The following is a 16,011-nucleotide window of genomic DNA, read 5'->3' as shown; positions in this document are numbered from 1 at the left end:
ATAATCATATTCGCCACAGCAAACGTAAAAGCGACAGAATTGCTTTTAATTTCACATATTTTTATTTTTTATCCGATACTTTCAACTGAACGATAGAACTGGTGGAGTGTCATACAATAATCGATGGCAATCGTCAATAAGTTATCGTTTAGAGTTGCCCGCGTCTAGCTAATTTTTAAATAAGTAGAGAATAATAAGATATTTAATGAAAATCATATACAGCAATTATTGCTGTATTAGTTTATTGTAAGTTACATAATTCTTATTGTAATGTCACGTACGATAATCATAGCTGTAATCTTTGCTGTTGTTTGTATAAATATGAAGGATTGTCAACTAAAACTACAAAAACGAACGGCGAGGCAAAGATCCTTGGCCAGTCCCCTCCTGTTCCGTATCGGAACCCGATGTGGGTGAAGTCCAATCGAATAATCGAATGTTAATAATAATGTAATAAGCTACTTTGCAACATTATAACAAGTCATAGTTGACCACTCTAGAGCTTAGTCTATTCATCTACAGGTAAATGCGTCGCAGATCTTTTGGGGTGGTTATGGAATTGCATTGGGGACACAGCTTACGGGCGCCTAGAGTCTGGAGCCAGCACTGTTCACAGTGGACATGCCAGCAGGATACGGAGATGGCGGGATTCTTGTAATCATCGATGCAGATCAGGCACTTGAACTTGCTTTGTGCCTGCTTCTCATACAGACGTAAGCGAGCTTTCAGTGACTCGATGATTTGCTGCTGGTTATGGGCTTGATTTTGAGTTGCAGATCTGCTGCTACGCGACGTCGAAGGTGTCGTTCCTTGAGATGTGGATGGTTCCAGGCTAGCCGCTGTGGCTGTCTCATCCATTGCTTCAGTCGTTTGCTCATTTGTCTCGCTAGCGGAATGGTTGACATTGCTGCTTTTCGGTGTCTCATTGGAGGATATAAGCCGCCTCACGTAACTGGTCACATCCGCTTCCGAAACACCGCCTTCGTCGGCGTCCTCGTTCGCCAGCGGTATGACATCTGCTTCTCCATATTGCGTGGGTCCATAGATGTGAGTATCATCCTCGTCGACATTCACATCATCGTCATCGTCGTTCGCCTGCTGCCCACCATTATATTTGATTGTCTGTCCCAGACTCAATGACCCGTAACCACCCTGGACGAGTGTCGAGACCCGTATGCGCTTCTGGCCTGCCCATTCGTATTCCTCGTACTCCTCGCTGTCGTCATCGTCATCACTTGATGGCTGCTGTCGCTCTCCGTTGCTTTGCCCGTTGCGGCGACTTGACCGCAGACACTGATTTGCATGCTCTTGAATCTGTGCCTGTGGGAAGTTCTTATTGCACACTGGACAGATGCAGCTGTTGCTGCTGCTGGTGCTGGTAGTTTCCTGAGTGGCTTGGCTGGTTGCAGGGGCTGTTGCAAGTGTTGGGGCTGATGGAGGTGGTGGAGTGGGTCGCTTGCGTGTTCGTTGTCGCTGTCGCGCTTGTCTGTTGCGTTGCACACGTTGAAACACAGTCCAGGGCTTCCGCTGTCCACCTTCGACAGCTGGTGAATTCGATTCTGTTGTAGTTGTCGTTGTAGAAGCTGTTGCTGATGCAGCTTGAGATGCTGTTGTATCTGTGGAACGCAATTGCATACTATGCAATCGATCCATTTCAACTTGGCAGTGATCGGCAACCTGACTACGCTTGATTTTCGCATCGCAGGTGGGACATATCACATCCTCCTCACTACTGGCGAGCGTAAAGTTTTCGGAGTTGGGTACTGTGTCGGTTGCCATTGTGTGTGAACGTTTTGCAGTCCAAATAATAACTAGCAACCTCGGACTGCAACTGTGTACTACTCCCCGTGCTTAACGTGGTAAATTTGGGTTTGATCCCGTTTATAATCCCGGATTTAAACTTCAGTTTTTTTTTTTTCGCTGAGACTACAAAAAATAAAAAACAAACGCGACGCCGATATAGAGATGACACTACATCTGCAAAACAATCGGAAGAGAACAGAGTGACCGCAATTTGCAACAGAGAATGTACTGAGAAAAATACTGACAATTTTTTCTTTCACGACTCTTAGTTAGGTTATATGTTTTGAATTTTAATCATTCAAAATTATTAAGAAAACCTTCACAATTTAATTAATAAATAGAAAAAAAAATAGAGATCCTATATTACAACAGTTGTTGAGGATTTATTTATACCACAGGGTATATTACAATTGTTAAATTTGCCCTGTGGCAGTGTGACCAAAATATGAAGGATATAAAAGGAATCAAATTTCAAATGAATGCGGGTGAAGCAAACCGTTAAAACACACAACCTATACAAACAGATGTCTGACTATAGATATTCTGACACTGTAATTTATTTTAATAGCTGGGCAGGAAGATTCATTGTTGCAAATTCCCTCCCCAATTATCCTGCAACTGATGGTGTCAGATTAAAATGTGACTAGCTTTAGTTTAAGCCATGAAATAAATATTCTTCAGTTATTATCACAACCGGCAAGCATGATGTGGTTTAATATTAGTAGTTATATCGCTTCAGATATGCTTAAACTGTACTCGCTGATAGTGGAGCTGGCACTAAGAACAAGAAGCATCTTTTATTATAATCCAAGTGGGCTAGAATGCAACTGGAGGTGGTTGCAACTGCATAACTTCACCAACCACCCACAGTTGGTGTGGAATTCTGCACTGCCCTTTGTCCATCTAAATCGCCTCTTCAATAATGAGCTATTCGTTCTGGCATGCTTAGATGCGGATTTAGCTAGGAACGAGCTCACAGGATTGTTGTCCAGTCTAAGTCATTTATCGAACTCCAAAGTTCTCATTGAACTGGTTGGTAACAAAAGCGTGGAACTGCGCTCGAAGGAGTCCCTAGTCAAGGATATTCTCTTGCAATTCCGACAGAAGAATATGCTCAACGTCGTGATATATTTTAAGTCCACATCGCATCCCTTGTATCTCTACAGCTATGACGCATTCCCCCAATTCACTCTTCGGCAGCGGGACTTTACAAAATCGTGCGGAGATCAGTTGTATCCCAGGCAAATCGAGAATGTCAAGGGATACATTTTGCGAGTCATCCACGATTTTTCAGAACCAAACACCATTATTTATTACGATGCTAATGGGAAAGAGCTTATTCGAGGATCCCTTTGGGATTTTATAGCTAACTTTGCTTCGACAATTGGTGCCAGGTTGAAGGCAATAGAACCAACGTGGCCCCATGGTCGCCATCTGGGTGACTCGTATATGCTGGAGCTCACTAAGAACAATAGTGTGGACATCGGTCTCTTCACTGCACAGGTCGACGAAAGAAATTCGAATAGGTAACCATTTATGTTTCCCTCGTTAGTACAACTAAAGTTTGATTTAAATTGTGTAAATTATAAATGATTAACTATATTTATACGAAAATCTATTTACAAAATTTAATCATATTTTTTCTAGATTCTACCAATACTCGTTCCCCATCCTGTATGCCAGCTGGTGCGTTATGATGCCCTTGGAGCGTCCTATCCAAATCCCAGCCATATTCAAGCACATTCTATGCACTGGCACCATGGCATTCCTGATCATAGCTCTCATCTGCTATTGGCTGTCATCGTTGGGATCTCTCTTTCGTTTACAGCGTTGGAATCGTTGTTGGCGTTTATCTCCCAGGCTATTGGCTTTGCTCTTTGTCTGCCTCTGCCAGGCACAGCTGATGTTCTTGTTAATCATGCATCCACGACAGTTGCCCATCGACAGCTTTGACGCTTTGCTCGCCTCGGACTTGCGCATTCTTGGCGTGAGTTCGGAATTCTATTTGCTCGATGCCGCCTTTCGAGCTCGCTATGCTGCGGCCTTTCGGTTGACCTCCAATGTTAGTGAATTCTTCGAGCTGCGAAACAGCTTCAACACTAGCTGGGCGTATAGCATCACTTCCAACAAGTGGACTATGATGGAGGCACAACAAGAGAATTTTCAACGCTCCGTCTTTCGCTACTCGGACCTTTGTCTGCATGAAAGTCTACCCTACAGCATTATTCTCGACGAGGACTCTGTGTACTATCAAGCGCTGATGTTCTACTCTATGCGGGTTCACGAAGCAGGACTCTTGGAAAAATGGGTTCGCAATAGTTTCTATGACATGGTGGACGCTGGTCGCATGCACCTAACGGACTACAGCGTAACTATTGAACCGCAACCTTTACGTCTGCCGGACTTTCAGATTCCATGTCGTTATTTTGGCTATGGCATTATTATAGCTCTAGCTGCATTTGTGATTGAACTTCTCCGCTTCTATATCAATGTATTCTTAGAAAATCTTTGAAATTGTAGTCGGGTTATAAATCACAATCACATTTACCACCCTCGAAAAAATTAATATCAACGCCAGTATCTATGAATGCTTTAGTCACAGATCTTATCGCTATATATTCATAAATGCATATGCTTTTTTTTTATTATTAAAATAATGCGATCGAACTCTCTCTGAGTAAAGACGTACCTGAATTCTGCGCAAAAGCTACGCTTGAGCTATCAAAAACAGTAACGCGAATTTCAAACACAAAACAAAACGAAAACATAACGGTGTTTGCTGACAGGCACCAAAAGTGTTGTTGTCAACATGAGCGACGAAGAAGACGAAATATCGCCTTGGAGCTGGCAAAGAATAAAACCTAAGCCAAAGGGAATTAAGAGACAAAACCAAGTTTCTCCGATTCTTCTAAAGAAAAAATTTGCCCTGGACACCGGACCCAGCACTAGCAGCAATAAATTCTCTATCTTATCGGAACGCTCATCGACTGAAAAAGGTAATAATGCAGACGAAATCGAAACTCTGGACTTGACAACTGAAGAAAAAATTGATGAACCTGCCAGACCGCCACCTATCTTCTTATCGGATGTTAGTGATATAAGAAGTATGCTAGACTACCTCGAAAGAAAAATTAAAAAAGAAAATTTCCTTTATAAAACTCAACGAGATGGCCAAGTGAGAGTTATGGTTAAGTCTGTTGATGAATATAGATCCCTCGTTAAAACTCTTTCTAATGATTTTGTCAAGTTCCACACATACCAGCTTAAACACGAAAGAGCATTTAGAGTCGTTATAAAGAATTTGCACTTCTCCACGGATATTGCAGTAATTAAACAAGATGTGGAGTCCAAAGGTCACTCTGTTAGGAACATAAATAACATTAAAAGTCGTGCAACTAAAGAGCCACTAAATCTATTCTTCCTGGACATTGAGCCCAACAAAAATAACAAGGACATATATGAAATTAAGCACATTGGTAACGCAATTGTTAAAATAGAACCTCCTCACAAAGTAAAAGACATTGTCCAGTGCCACCGTTGTCAGGAATTTGGGCACACAAAATCCTACTGCTCCAAAACTCATAGGTGCGTAAAATGCTCTCGCAGGCATCCCAGCGATCTATGCCCAAAAGATAGAGAACAACCGGCAAAATGTGCGAATTGCAACGAAGATCATGCTGCCAGCTACAAAGGATGTAGAGTTTATAAGGAGCTCATATCTAAAAAATTAGCTACTGGTCGAAAACAGATGCATTACAAGGACCATACTAAAAATGATTCTGCAATTTTTCAATCACCTATTGTGTCAACCCAACAACCAAAAGACTATCAATCATACGCCCAAGTTGCTGCAGAAAATAATAATTCGAATACCTCTCTTGAAAGAATTGAACATCTCTTAGAAAAACAATTTGAACTCACCAATAACTTACTTAACATGATAATGTTACTGGTCAATAAACTATGCAAATAAGTCTAAACTTAGGAATCTGGAACGCCAATGGGCTTTCCAACCATGTTAATGAGATATCACTATTTTTAAAAACAAATTCAATTGACATCATGCTTGTTTCTGAAACACACTTCACCAGTAAATCCTTTTTTAGAGTAGTTGGATATGACATAATAAGAGCTGATCATCCGTCTGATAGAGCTCATGGAGGCGCAGCAATTCTTGTTAAGAAGGGTCTGAAATTTAAAATCATGGACAGCACTAGAGAAAATGCTATGCAGGCTGCCACAATTGAGATTAAATGCATGCATGCAGATGTCTCAATCTCAGCAATATATCTCCCACCAAGATATTCATTAAAAGAGCTCGATTTTAAGAACTTCTTTCAAGGACTGGGGACAAAGTTTATTGTTGGAGGCGACTTTAATGCCAAACACCCATGGTGGGGCTCCAGATTAATTAACCCTAAGGGATCCGAATTATATAAATGCATACGAAACAATAATATAACAACTCTCTCAACTGGTAAGCCTACATACTGGCCTACAGATACTCGTAAAACTCCAGACTTGATTGACTTCGTAGCATTCTCTGGTATCCCTCAAACTCATATGCGCGTAATGGAAAGTTTTGATCTTAATTCAGATCACTCTCCGATAATAGCAACCTATAGCACTATAGCTCATATGCTCGACAAGCCCTATAAAGTCATCTCTGCTTCCACAGACATTAACGCGTTTAAAAACTACCTTGAAGAAGCCATTACTCTAGACATTTCGTTAAAAACAGGAGAGGAAATAGACTATGCTGTGGAGCATTTCACAAATACAATTCACAGAGCGAGCTACATAAATACAAATCATACCCACAGAAACCAACAACCAAACCAATTATACCTTTCCACTGAAATTCGAGAAAAGATTCAACACAAAAGGAACCTGAGAAAACGTTGGCAAGAAACTCACTATCCTGCAGACAAAAGACTATACAACAAAGCTGCATCTGAGCTTAGACAATTACTGTCCAACTTACGAAATGAATCTCTAGCTGCATATTTGAGAAATTTAGAACCAAATTCTAGCAACAAAGAGTATAACCTGTGGAGAGCAACTAAGTATCTAAAGAGACCAGACAAAAAGAAACTTAATTATCCGTAAAAACAATGGAAACTGGTGTAGATCTGACGAAGAACAAGCTGAGGCATTTGCACAACACCTGCACTCTGTGTTCCAGCCAAATGACATTGACAATCCTATGACAGAAGCTGAAATAGAAAACTTTCTTGGGTCACCTTGTCAAATGAGCTTGCCTATTAAAAGAATTCACTTTGACGAAGTCGTGTCAGAAATTAAATGCTTAAACAATAAAAAATCTCCAGGCCCGGATAAAATAGACGGCATCACTCTCAAAACTCTACCATTAAAATGCATACGATTTCTCACGCTAGTATTCAACGCTATTCTCAGGCTAGACCATTTCCCAAGTCAATGGAAATGTGCAGAAATCATTATGATCCTTAAGCCAAACAAGCCAGAAGCTGAACTATCATCCTACCGTCCCATTAGTCTGTTGACAATATTCTCGAAAGTATTTGAAAAAATACTACTTAAGAGAATGTTGCCAATTTTGGACGAACTTGCCATCATTCCAGAATATCAATTCGGATTTAGAAGAGGCCACGGCACCACTGAACAATGTCACAGGGTTATTAATGAAATTGTATATGCACTTGAGAACAAAAAATACTGTACTGCTACGTTTCTCGATGTTCAACAAGCGTTTGATCGTGTTTGGCACAATGGATTGCTCTTCAAGATAAAGAATTGGCTACCTGCCCCATACTATCTATTACTGAGATCCTACTTGTCGAAAAGATGCTTCTACGTTCAGCAGAGAAATGATACGTCAACACTATTTCTCATAAACGCAGGCGTTCCTCAAGGGAGTGTACTGGGACCAGTCCTCTACACTCTATACACGGCAGATATGCCAGCAACAAACAATTGCACCATTGCAACATATGCTGACGATACAGCCATTCTGGCAACAAGCTCTTCTCGAGACGAAGCATCTCAGCTGTTGCAAAGTGAGCTCAGTCTGATTGAAGCCTGGTTTCTTCGCTGGAAAATTAAAATAAATTCCCTGAAGTCTGTCCAAATAACTTTTGCACTAAGACCAGGAAGATGCCCAAATGTAACACTATACGGCTCAGCAATTCCAGAAGATACCTGTGTGAAGTATCTTGGCATGCACCTCGACCGCAGACTAACATGGAAACCGCACTTAAAAGCGAAATGTCAACAACTTAAAATAAAAACACTGAAAATGTCCTGGGTACTAAGTAGAAAATCAGCGGTTACTTTGGAAAACAAAATTCTCCTCTACAAAGCCATTTTGAAGCCTGTTTGGACATACGCTATTCAGCTCTGGGGAACAACTAGCAATTCAAATATTGAAATACTTCAGCGCTACCAATCAAAAACATTGCGACAAATTGTTAACGCTCCATTTTATGTAACCAATGCAAATATTCACAGAGATTTAAATATTCCAACTATAAAAGAAGAGATTAAGAAATATAGTAAAAAATACACAGACAGACTTCACAATCATGAAAATAATTTAGCCCTAGCTCTTTTAGACAATAGCTCAACTGTTAGAAGACTTAAAAGATTTCACATTCTTGATCTCCCTGATAGGTAAATTTTAAGTAAACAAGATGTTATATTTAATAGCAGGTTTCACTGGAAATCTGCTATTCCTGTTATGTAAATATTAGTCATAAAATTTTCTTATTGTCTTAAGACAGATTGTAAATAAAAAATTAAACGAAAAAAAAAAAAAAAAAATTATTAAAATAATAAAGAAATGATAACAAAGATAGGTGCACTGTTACCTAACTGGGCAACTTACGCAAGTCAGAAATTATAAACAGAAAATTAATTATGTCAGCAGCACTTAATAAATATAAAGCAAATAAAGATTATATAAATTGAATCTAAGGATATACGAGAAGTTTATGTACAGTATTGCTGGTAGCGTTTTAATCTTCTCCTGACTGTAGTGCGATGACTCGGCGTTAGGCGCCTAGCCAGGCTGTTAGGGTGACCTCCAAGCCTCTCCGTATATTTTTGTGCAATTGCCTGAATTCTATCGCCAATTTTTGGTACTTCCTCCTCAGATCCACCTCAGCCTCTTGGCTTTAATAACTCGTATCGAATTGTTCTTCTTAGTATTCCTGTAATTCCTGGAATTGACTTTCCAGATGCTGTCATTTCGACTGTAGTGCACTCTCCAGAATTTTATATTGTACATTATATATATATATATATATATATATATACATATATATGTCTGATTGTCCGTCTGTCAGTCAGATAGACGGCATGACTGTATTGTCTTGGCTGTTGACCCTGATTATGAATATATGTATATACTATATGACAATAATATGGCGATATCAGGGGAAATAGTATTTGCACGTCATTTCCACTTATTATGGTGGTGCAGATAATCCCAATAAAAGAATTAAAAATTGCGTTTTCTTTCATATAACGGCTCTGAGGTGGAGAGTTGTGGGAGAAAGAAAAGTTGAGAGGACTGGAACTTGAGTGCTTTAAAGCTTTAAAGAATTCTTACGCTTGAGCACATTGCGGGTGAGCAAAAAGCATTGAGAGCTTTTAGGTCGGCGGAGCGGAGAGTGTGCCACTCACCTACAATGCGCTCACCTCAACTCTACTTGATCTAGCGTCAGTTTACTTCAGACTTTAGCTGCAGCGAAATGGATTCTACGGGTCGGACAAATAATAATAGTAATAATAATAATGAAGGCAAGTGGACTTCAAATCCTAAAATCACCTACAACTCATTAATGCAAAATCGGTATGCTGTGGAGTACAACATGCAACACAAAAATCGTGGAACGGCCATCATCTTCAATCATATGAATTTCGATGCCAGACTAAATTTGAATCCCCGAGACGGAACAGAAGTGGACTGTGCCAGATTGCAGAGTGTCTTAAAGCAACTCCACTTTGATGTTTATTCATACGATGATCTTTGTCACAAGAAAATTGTTGAAACAGTTGCGAATTTAGCTTCGCAAAATCATGAAGATAGCGATTGCATCCTAATTGCGATTTTATCGCACGGCGAAAAGGGCCTTATCAACGCACGCGACGTTCAGTATAAGTTGCAGGATCTTTGTGAGCTCCTCTTGCCCAGCAAGTGTCCAAGCTTAGCAGGCAAGCCAAAGCTCTTCATTGTGCAAGCCTGTCAGGGGGACAGCACCGATCCAGGTGTACGCCTTATTGCAACAGAGAGCTTGTCCTCCAATAACTACACGATTCCAATGCATGCGGACTTCTTGATTGCCCAAGCTACAATTCAAGGCTTTGTCTCCTGGCGCAACACCAAATTTGGTTCTTGCTTTATACAAAATCTATGCACCGAACTTGAGGAAAAAGGCAAAGATTGCGATCTGCTCACCTTGCTGACATTTGTGTGCCGTCGTGTAGCCGTGGACTTCGAGGGGTGCACCTCAGAAAAGCAAATCCCCAGTATTACAACAATGCTGACGCGCAATCTCTTTTTTTAGACATGGGCCCTAGACTTTAACTTTTGTTAAAATATGGGATTTACTTACTGGAACAAAATATATACATAAGCAGAAGGCCTTTGTAGCTATTGCTTTACACAAACAAAAATTACCCGCACTTTATAATTGCTGGCAATTTCTTGATAATAATAATAATAAAATATATACATATAATATTTTCAAATAAACAACGACTTTATCGTTATACGATGTGTCACCTCTAATACTGTTAAAATAACAGCTGTGCTCTGTTACTGCAATATCTGCTAACAGCTGCATGCATTTTAATTTAGCATAGTTCGCATTTTGTTTTAATTTTTTATTAATTTACTATGATAATTGTTAATTATTCCTACAGACCACAAGCTTAATTAAAAAAAAATTTGTTTAACTATTGAAAATAAGCAACTGTTAATAACAGAGATCAAACATGTTAAGCTGTAGGACGCCGAGAGCATAACAGAAAACAATTTCTGCGAGCACAAAAAACAAGAACAACAACAGCAGCAACAACAACAGCAGCCGCAGCTGCAGCAGCGACGCCACAACGAACAAAAGCAAAACTGCAACAACTACGCTGCAGTTTCACGTTGCATTCCTTTGTTACTACAACACAACAAGTTTTCGCACGCTATCATCGAGAAATCGTAATCGTAAACATAATTTTAATCGCGATATCAATTGTTCTCCAAGCAAAGAAGGGACATTTCCGTTGCCTACACTGGACAATACACCGCTAAGAGAGTGACTCATCACAATTCATATTTCACAATGGCCGATAAGAACAACGAGATCGAAATCGAGTCCACTGACCAGGTAGGAATTCGCGAGGTGGCTACCAATACAGATGACTTGACCGACGCTTTTGGCTCCGTCGGAGGCGCCTCCACTTCATCCTACCACAACAACACCTACGGCAGTGGCGCCATTGGCCAACTGGCCAATTCCAATGGCTATGGCTCCTCCTCGTCAAGCTACCACAAGTACGTGGCCAAGATGGTCACAGATCGTCATGCTGCGGAGTATAATATGCGGCACAAGCATCGCGGCATGGCGATCATCTTCAACCACGAGCACTTCGATGTGCCCACCCTGAAATCGCGAGCTGGCACCAATGTGGACTGCGAGAATCTGTCGCGTGTGCTGAAGCAGCTGGACTTTGATGTCACAGTGCACAAGGATTGCCGCTACAAGGAGATCTTGGGTGCCATCGAGTATGCGGCTTCACAGAACCATGAGGATAACGACTGCATCCTGGTGGCCATTCTATCGCACGGAGAGATGGGCTACATCTATGCCAAGGACATGCAGTACAAGCTGGACAACATTTGGAGCCTCTTCACTGCCAATCACTGCCCCACCTTGGCGGGCAAGCCCAAGTTGTTCTTCATCCAGGCCTGCCAGGGTGATCGCCTCGATGCGGGCGTCACCATGCAACGCGGTCGCACCGAGACCGACGGTGACTCGTCCATGAGCTACAAGATACCCATCCACGCCGATTTCCTCATCGCCTACTCCACCATCCCGGGCTTCTACTCGTGGCGCAACACCACACGCGGCTCCTGGTTCATGCAGAGCTTGTGCGCCGAGCTGGCCGCCAACGGGAAACGACTGGACATGCTCACCTTGCTGACGTTCGTCTGCCAGCGTGTGGCCGTCGACTTCGAGTCCTGCACCCCCGACACCCCCGAGATGCATCAGCAAAAGCAAATTCCCCTGCATTACCACAATGCTAACGCGCATTTTGCTGTTCAGCGATAAGCAGAAAGCACCGGCCGGACGTGTTTAGGATGCTGACTCACACCTTGATTGCTGGTTTAGGTATCGGTGGAGCATGCGGGCGGCGGTGTGATATTTAATTGCAGATTTGCTAGTATCAATAATTACTCAACGACCAACTCTCTCTCTCTCTCTGCGTCTCTCTAAGCAATTGCCTCTTTCTATAACTATAAATATTAGCAAATATTTTATACAACTAGCTGTAGCTTCTATGTATTTGCCAGCTCCTGCCATGTCTTTGTCCAAGTCCACGTCCATCTGTCTGTCCCTAATACTTAAGCGTAATGTTTTAATCTGTTCTACTTACACACTATTTTTTATAACCTGCATTTGCAACATAATCCTCATATTTACTCTATATAGTGTAAGGACAAATTACAAATAAAAGTTTTTACCAAGCAAATTGAGCATTTACCTTTATCTCCCACTGAATCAAGATATATTATATACTATATTAGCAAATATATTACAAATAGTTGTAATTTCTATGTCCATGTCTATCGTTCATAATCTTTAAGCATCTATTTATATATTTTTTATAAATGGCATATCCAAGAATGAAATTACAAATAAATATTTCTACCACAAATTTTGATCTTTTACCTTTATAAATTCAATCAAGCTAGTATATTCTATATAAATATCCGAATCTATCGTTCTATCTATCCTTTAGGCTTTATAAACCGCATTTCCCAATCACATAATCTTGTATTTACTCCACACTTAGTTTAAGAGAATTGAACAAACAAAAGTTTCTACCAAAATTGAGCATTTGACCTTTGGCTCCGACTGTGGATCACACCATATGGAGCAGAGGGAGGCAGGCAGGCAGTTTATTTGGAGTGTCCAAGTGCAACGACTTCAACTGAAAAGGAATTGACGGATGTGTGACAAAATCAGTGAGTTGAGCTGACCTTGCTTCTGAATTCTGTATTCTGAATTGTGAGTTTGTGACTTGTGATTGTGATTCAATTTATTGTTAAAAGGCTTGACACGATCAACTCCAAAAAGCGACATTCAGTTTCACTTAATCTAGGGGAAACTACTCGGCGATCGGATGAGAGATTAGCAAGCAATCTTTAGGGGGCTAAGCTAGATAAATGCACGTTACTGATAATCATTGTTTTATATAGAATATATATGGTAATTAACAACGTAGAATTTTGCTCACAATTTTGCATCTTAGACGTGGCCGCCTTCCTTCAGCTTGGCCACCAAAGCATCTACATCGGCAACAACGGCGCCAGCTTGACGCACTGGCGGATCTTCCACGGAGATGACCTCAATGCGTGGCGTGGTATCGACGCCCAAATCCTTGGGTGTCACCTTCTTCAGAGGCTTCTTCTTGGCCTTCATGATGTTGGGCAAAGTTGCGTAACGTGGCGTATTCAGCCGCAAGTCAGCGCTCAGCACAGCCGGCGTCTTAGTCTTAATGGTCTCCAGACCACCGTCGATTTCGCGCACAATCGTCAAGCCTGCGTCCGTCTTCTCCACCTTGTTGCAGAACGTGGCCTGGGGCCAGTCGAGAACAGCGGCTGTCATTTGAGCCGTCTGGTTGGCATCATCATCGATGGCCTGCTTGCCGAGAATCACCAGATCCGCTTTCTCTTCCAGCGCCAGCTTGGCGAGAATCTTGGACACGTGCACTGGCTGCAGCAGCTCGTACTCTGCTGCTGGGACCTCCACATGGATGCCGCGATCCGCACCCATGGCCAAAGCTGTGCGGATAACCTCCTGGGATTGCGTGGGACCCACGGAGACGGCGACAATCTCGCCAGCCAGCTTCTTCTCCTTCAGCTTGACAGCTTCCTCGACGGCGATCTCGTCGAAGGGATTCATCGAGTGCTTGACGCCTTGTGTGACAACGCCATTCTTCTCGGGCTTGACGCGCACCTGGGGATAGATACAAGAGAGGGGGCAACATTAATTAATATTAATAAAAACGATTACGCAAAACGAAGCGCAACAAGTGATAAGAGGAAGCAACAGGCGATTCTTTCTCTCTGTTTTCTTTTCTCCAATCTTACCTTGACGGCATAGTCGATCACACGCTTTACTCCAACCAAAACACGAGCCATTTTCTAATTAACGACAAATCAATAATTTATATTTTTGCAATTTAATAATCGTGCACTATGCTAATATATTACCTCTCAAGCAGTCACAGACAGAGATTGTCTAAAATGCAAGGGGAGGGTTGGGGGTCCAAAGGTTGTATTCGTCGCGGCGTTGCCAAACTCCTAAAAAATAATGGAGCCAGACCAATTTCTAGTTAGAATTTAATGCTCGATCATAAACATGCACATTAGCGCCATCTTCCGATTGTCAGAAAGTAAAACAAGCAATAATAATTAAGTGAGATTAGATAAATAGTTGAGCTCTGAGATTACCTAAGATTAGTAAATTGAAACTTGAAATATTCGGGGTTTTTTACACACATTATTATATTCCTGCACGATTCGTTCGAGGAATTTAAGTAAGAAAATTTAATTTTGCTCGCTGCTATTAACAGCGTACCGTTAAAACCGGCAGCTGTATAAACAGCTGATTGACGCAACCAGAGTGAAAGCGGATTTGCCGACAAAACACAAATAATCCATTCCACGTCCAAACATGACTTCGACTACTCCTCTGGTCATGCGCATTATGGCGCTGTCCATTAGCACAGCAAAGCGAGCCGGAGTCATTATTCGCGATGTGCTAAAACAGGGCGACTTGGGCATCGTCGACAAAGGCAAGAATGATCCACAAACGGAGGCAGATCGATCGGCGGAAAAATGCATTATTGCCTCCCTCTCGAAGAAGTTCCCTACCATTAAGATCATTGGAGAGGAGGGCGGCACCGATTTGAATGTGTGCGACGATTGGCTAGTCAGTGAACCGAATGAATCTTTCCTACAGCAAAGCTGTCCAGCTGCGTGGCGGGATGCACAACCCGAAGACTTTGTGATATGGGTGGATCCCTTAGATGGCACAGCGGAGTACACACAGGGTAAACTAAGGACATACTCCTATATGCATACAACTCACTCTCACTTCTTTGCAGGATTTGTAGAGCATGTCACTGTGCTGATTGGCGTCGCCATTAAGAACTCTGCAGTTGGCGGAATTATTCATCAGCCTTTCTATCAGCACGCCAGTGGCGAAATCGGACGCACCATCTGGGGACTCAAGGGTTTGGGCACGGGCGGATTTACGCCAGTGGCGCCGCCAAAAGATGAATTCATTATTACCACCACACGATCGCACTCCAATGCGCTGCATCAGCGGGCAGTGGATGTGTTTAATGCCTCGAAGGTGCTCAAAGTAGGCGGTGCTGGTTACAAAGTACTCCAGCTGCTAGAGGGCAAGGCGCATGCTTATGTCTTCGCCACTCCCGGCTGCAAGAAGTGGGACACCTGCGCTCCGGAGGCTGTTCTCGAGGCGAATGGTGGCACATTGACCAACATCAATGGCGAACACTATGAATACCATGCCGATGTGGAGCACGTCAATCGCCGAGGTGTCTTGGCCAGTGTGGGAAGCGACCACAAGGAGCTGGTGGAGAAGATTCCTCTGGATGTGCGGCAAGCAGTGGGAAGCAAGTAGATACTTATTGTTCCCTTTTATACGTAAAATTTGCACTACAGAAAAACATTTATATTCTTTGACAAGCACTGGTCGAAGTCTGTCTTTAACTCAATTTAACTAAGACATTAAATTCAAATTTTAAATAGAGAAATAAGGCTTTAAGAAGCTTTTTTTATTGGACTAGGAAATGTCGTTAACTATGTAGAAGCTCTTCATGCATATATTGAATATTCAAGCAATATCAATGGATTGAACTCAAGCACATTGATTAAAGTGGGGCATCATTGTTCCACTTTTTTGTTTAGCTAAT

At 41.9% G+C, this 16,011-nt stretch overlaps 6 protein-coding genes across 9 annotated transcripts; 4 read left to right on the top strand and 2 right to left on the bottom strand.

The window, feature by feature from the left end:
* Positions 1-242: 242 nt before the first annotated feature.
* On the bottom strand, positions 243-1,987 carry LOC132787604 (E3 ubiquitin-protein ligase Rnf220). The gene has a single exon (XM_060794763.1). The coding sequence runs from the start codon at positions 1,777-1,779 to the stop codon at positions 517-519; it is 1,263 nt and encodes a 420-aa protein (XP_060650746.1). The 5' UTR covers positions 1,780-1,987; the 3' UTR covers positions 243-516.
* A 557-nt stretch (positions 1,988-2,544) lies between these two features.
* Positions 2,545-4,315, top strand: LOC132785234 (uncharacterized). Its single transcript, XM_060791228.1, has 2 exons — positions 2,545-3,329; positions 3,451-4,315. Exons 1-2 carry the CDS (start codon positions 2,545-2,547, stop codon positions 4,313-4,315), a joined length of 1,650 nt encoding a protein of 549 aa, XP_060647211.1.
* A 5,191-nt stretch (positions 4,316-9,506) lies between these two features.
* LOC132787822 (caspase-like) lies at positions 9,507-10,543 on the top strand. Its single transcript, XM_060795132.1, has one exon. It carries the CDS (start codon positions 9,537-9,539, stop codon positions 10,350-10,352), a length of 816 nt encoding a protein of 271 aa, XP_060651115.1. The 5' UTR covers positions 9,507-9,536; the 3' UTR covers positions 10,353-10,543.
* Positions 10,544-10,856: 313 nt separating this feature from the next.
* Positions 10,857-12,323, top strand: LOC132787820 (caspase). The gene is given in 2 exon segments (XM_060795130.1): positions 10,857-12,065; positions 12,067-12,323. Coding segments are annotated over 2 exon segments (1,017 nt in total). The 5' UTR covers positions 10,857-11,123; the 3' UTR covers positions 12,142-12,323.
* An 89-nt stretch (positions 12,324-12,412) lies between these two features.
* LOC132787824 (electron transfer flavoprotein subunit beta) lies at positions 12,413-14,383 on the bottom strand. 4 transcript variants are annotated; one of them, XM_060795136.1, is made up of 4 exons: positions 14,282-14,383; positions 14,159-14,212; positions 13,303-14,024; positions 12,413-12,996 (listed from the first exon to the last, which is right to left on the bottom strand). In XM_060795136.1, the coding sequence occupies exons 2-3, from the start codon at positions 14,207-14,209 to the stop codon at positions 13,314-13,316; spliced, it is 762 nt and encodes a 253-aa protein (XP_060651119.1). In that variant the 5' UTR covers positions 14,210-14,212; positions 14,282-14,383; the 3' UTR covers positions 12,413-12,996; positions 13,303-13,313. The 4 variants fall into 4 exon arrangements, with proteins under 4 accessions (XP_060651119.1, XP_060651117.1, XP_060651118.1 ...); XM_060795134.1 differs by lacking the exon at positions 12,413-12,996 and adding an exon at positions 13,087-13,241; XM_060795135.1 differs by lacking the exon at positions 12,413-12,996 and adding an exon at positions 13,087-13,223.
* Positions 14,384-14,553: 170 nt separating this feature from the next.
* Positions 14,554-15,855, top strand: LOC132787821 (3'(2'),5'-bisphosphate nucleotidase 1). The gene is made up of 2 exons (XM_060795131.1): positions 14,554-15,123; positions 15,178-15,855. The coding sequence occupies exons 1-2, from the start codon at positions 14,745-14,747 to the stop codon at positions 15,717-15,719; spliced, it is 921 nt and encodes a 306-aa protein (XP_060651114.1). The 5' UTR covers positions 14,554-14,744; the 3' UTR covers positions 15,720-15,855.
* Positions 15,856-16,011: the final 156 nt, after the last annotated feature.

The sequence above is a fragment of the Drosophila nasuta genome, chromosome 2R (assembly GCF_023558535.2).
Source record: "Drosophila nasuta strain 15112-1781.00 chromosome 2R, ASM2355853v1, whole genome shotgun sequence".
NCBI lineage: Eukaryota > Metazoa > Arthropoda > Insecta > Diptera > Drosophilidae > Drosophila > Drosophila nasuta.
The sequence above is the reverse complement of the archived record's forward strand: the minus strand, read 5'-3'. Positions and strand labels throughout refer to the sequence as shown.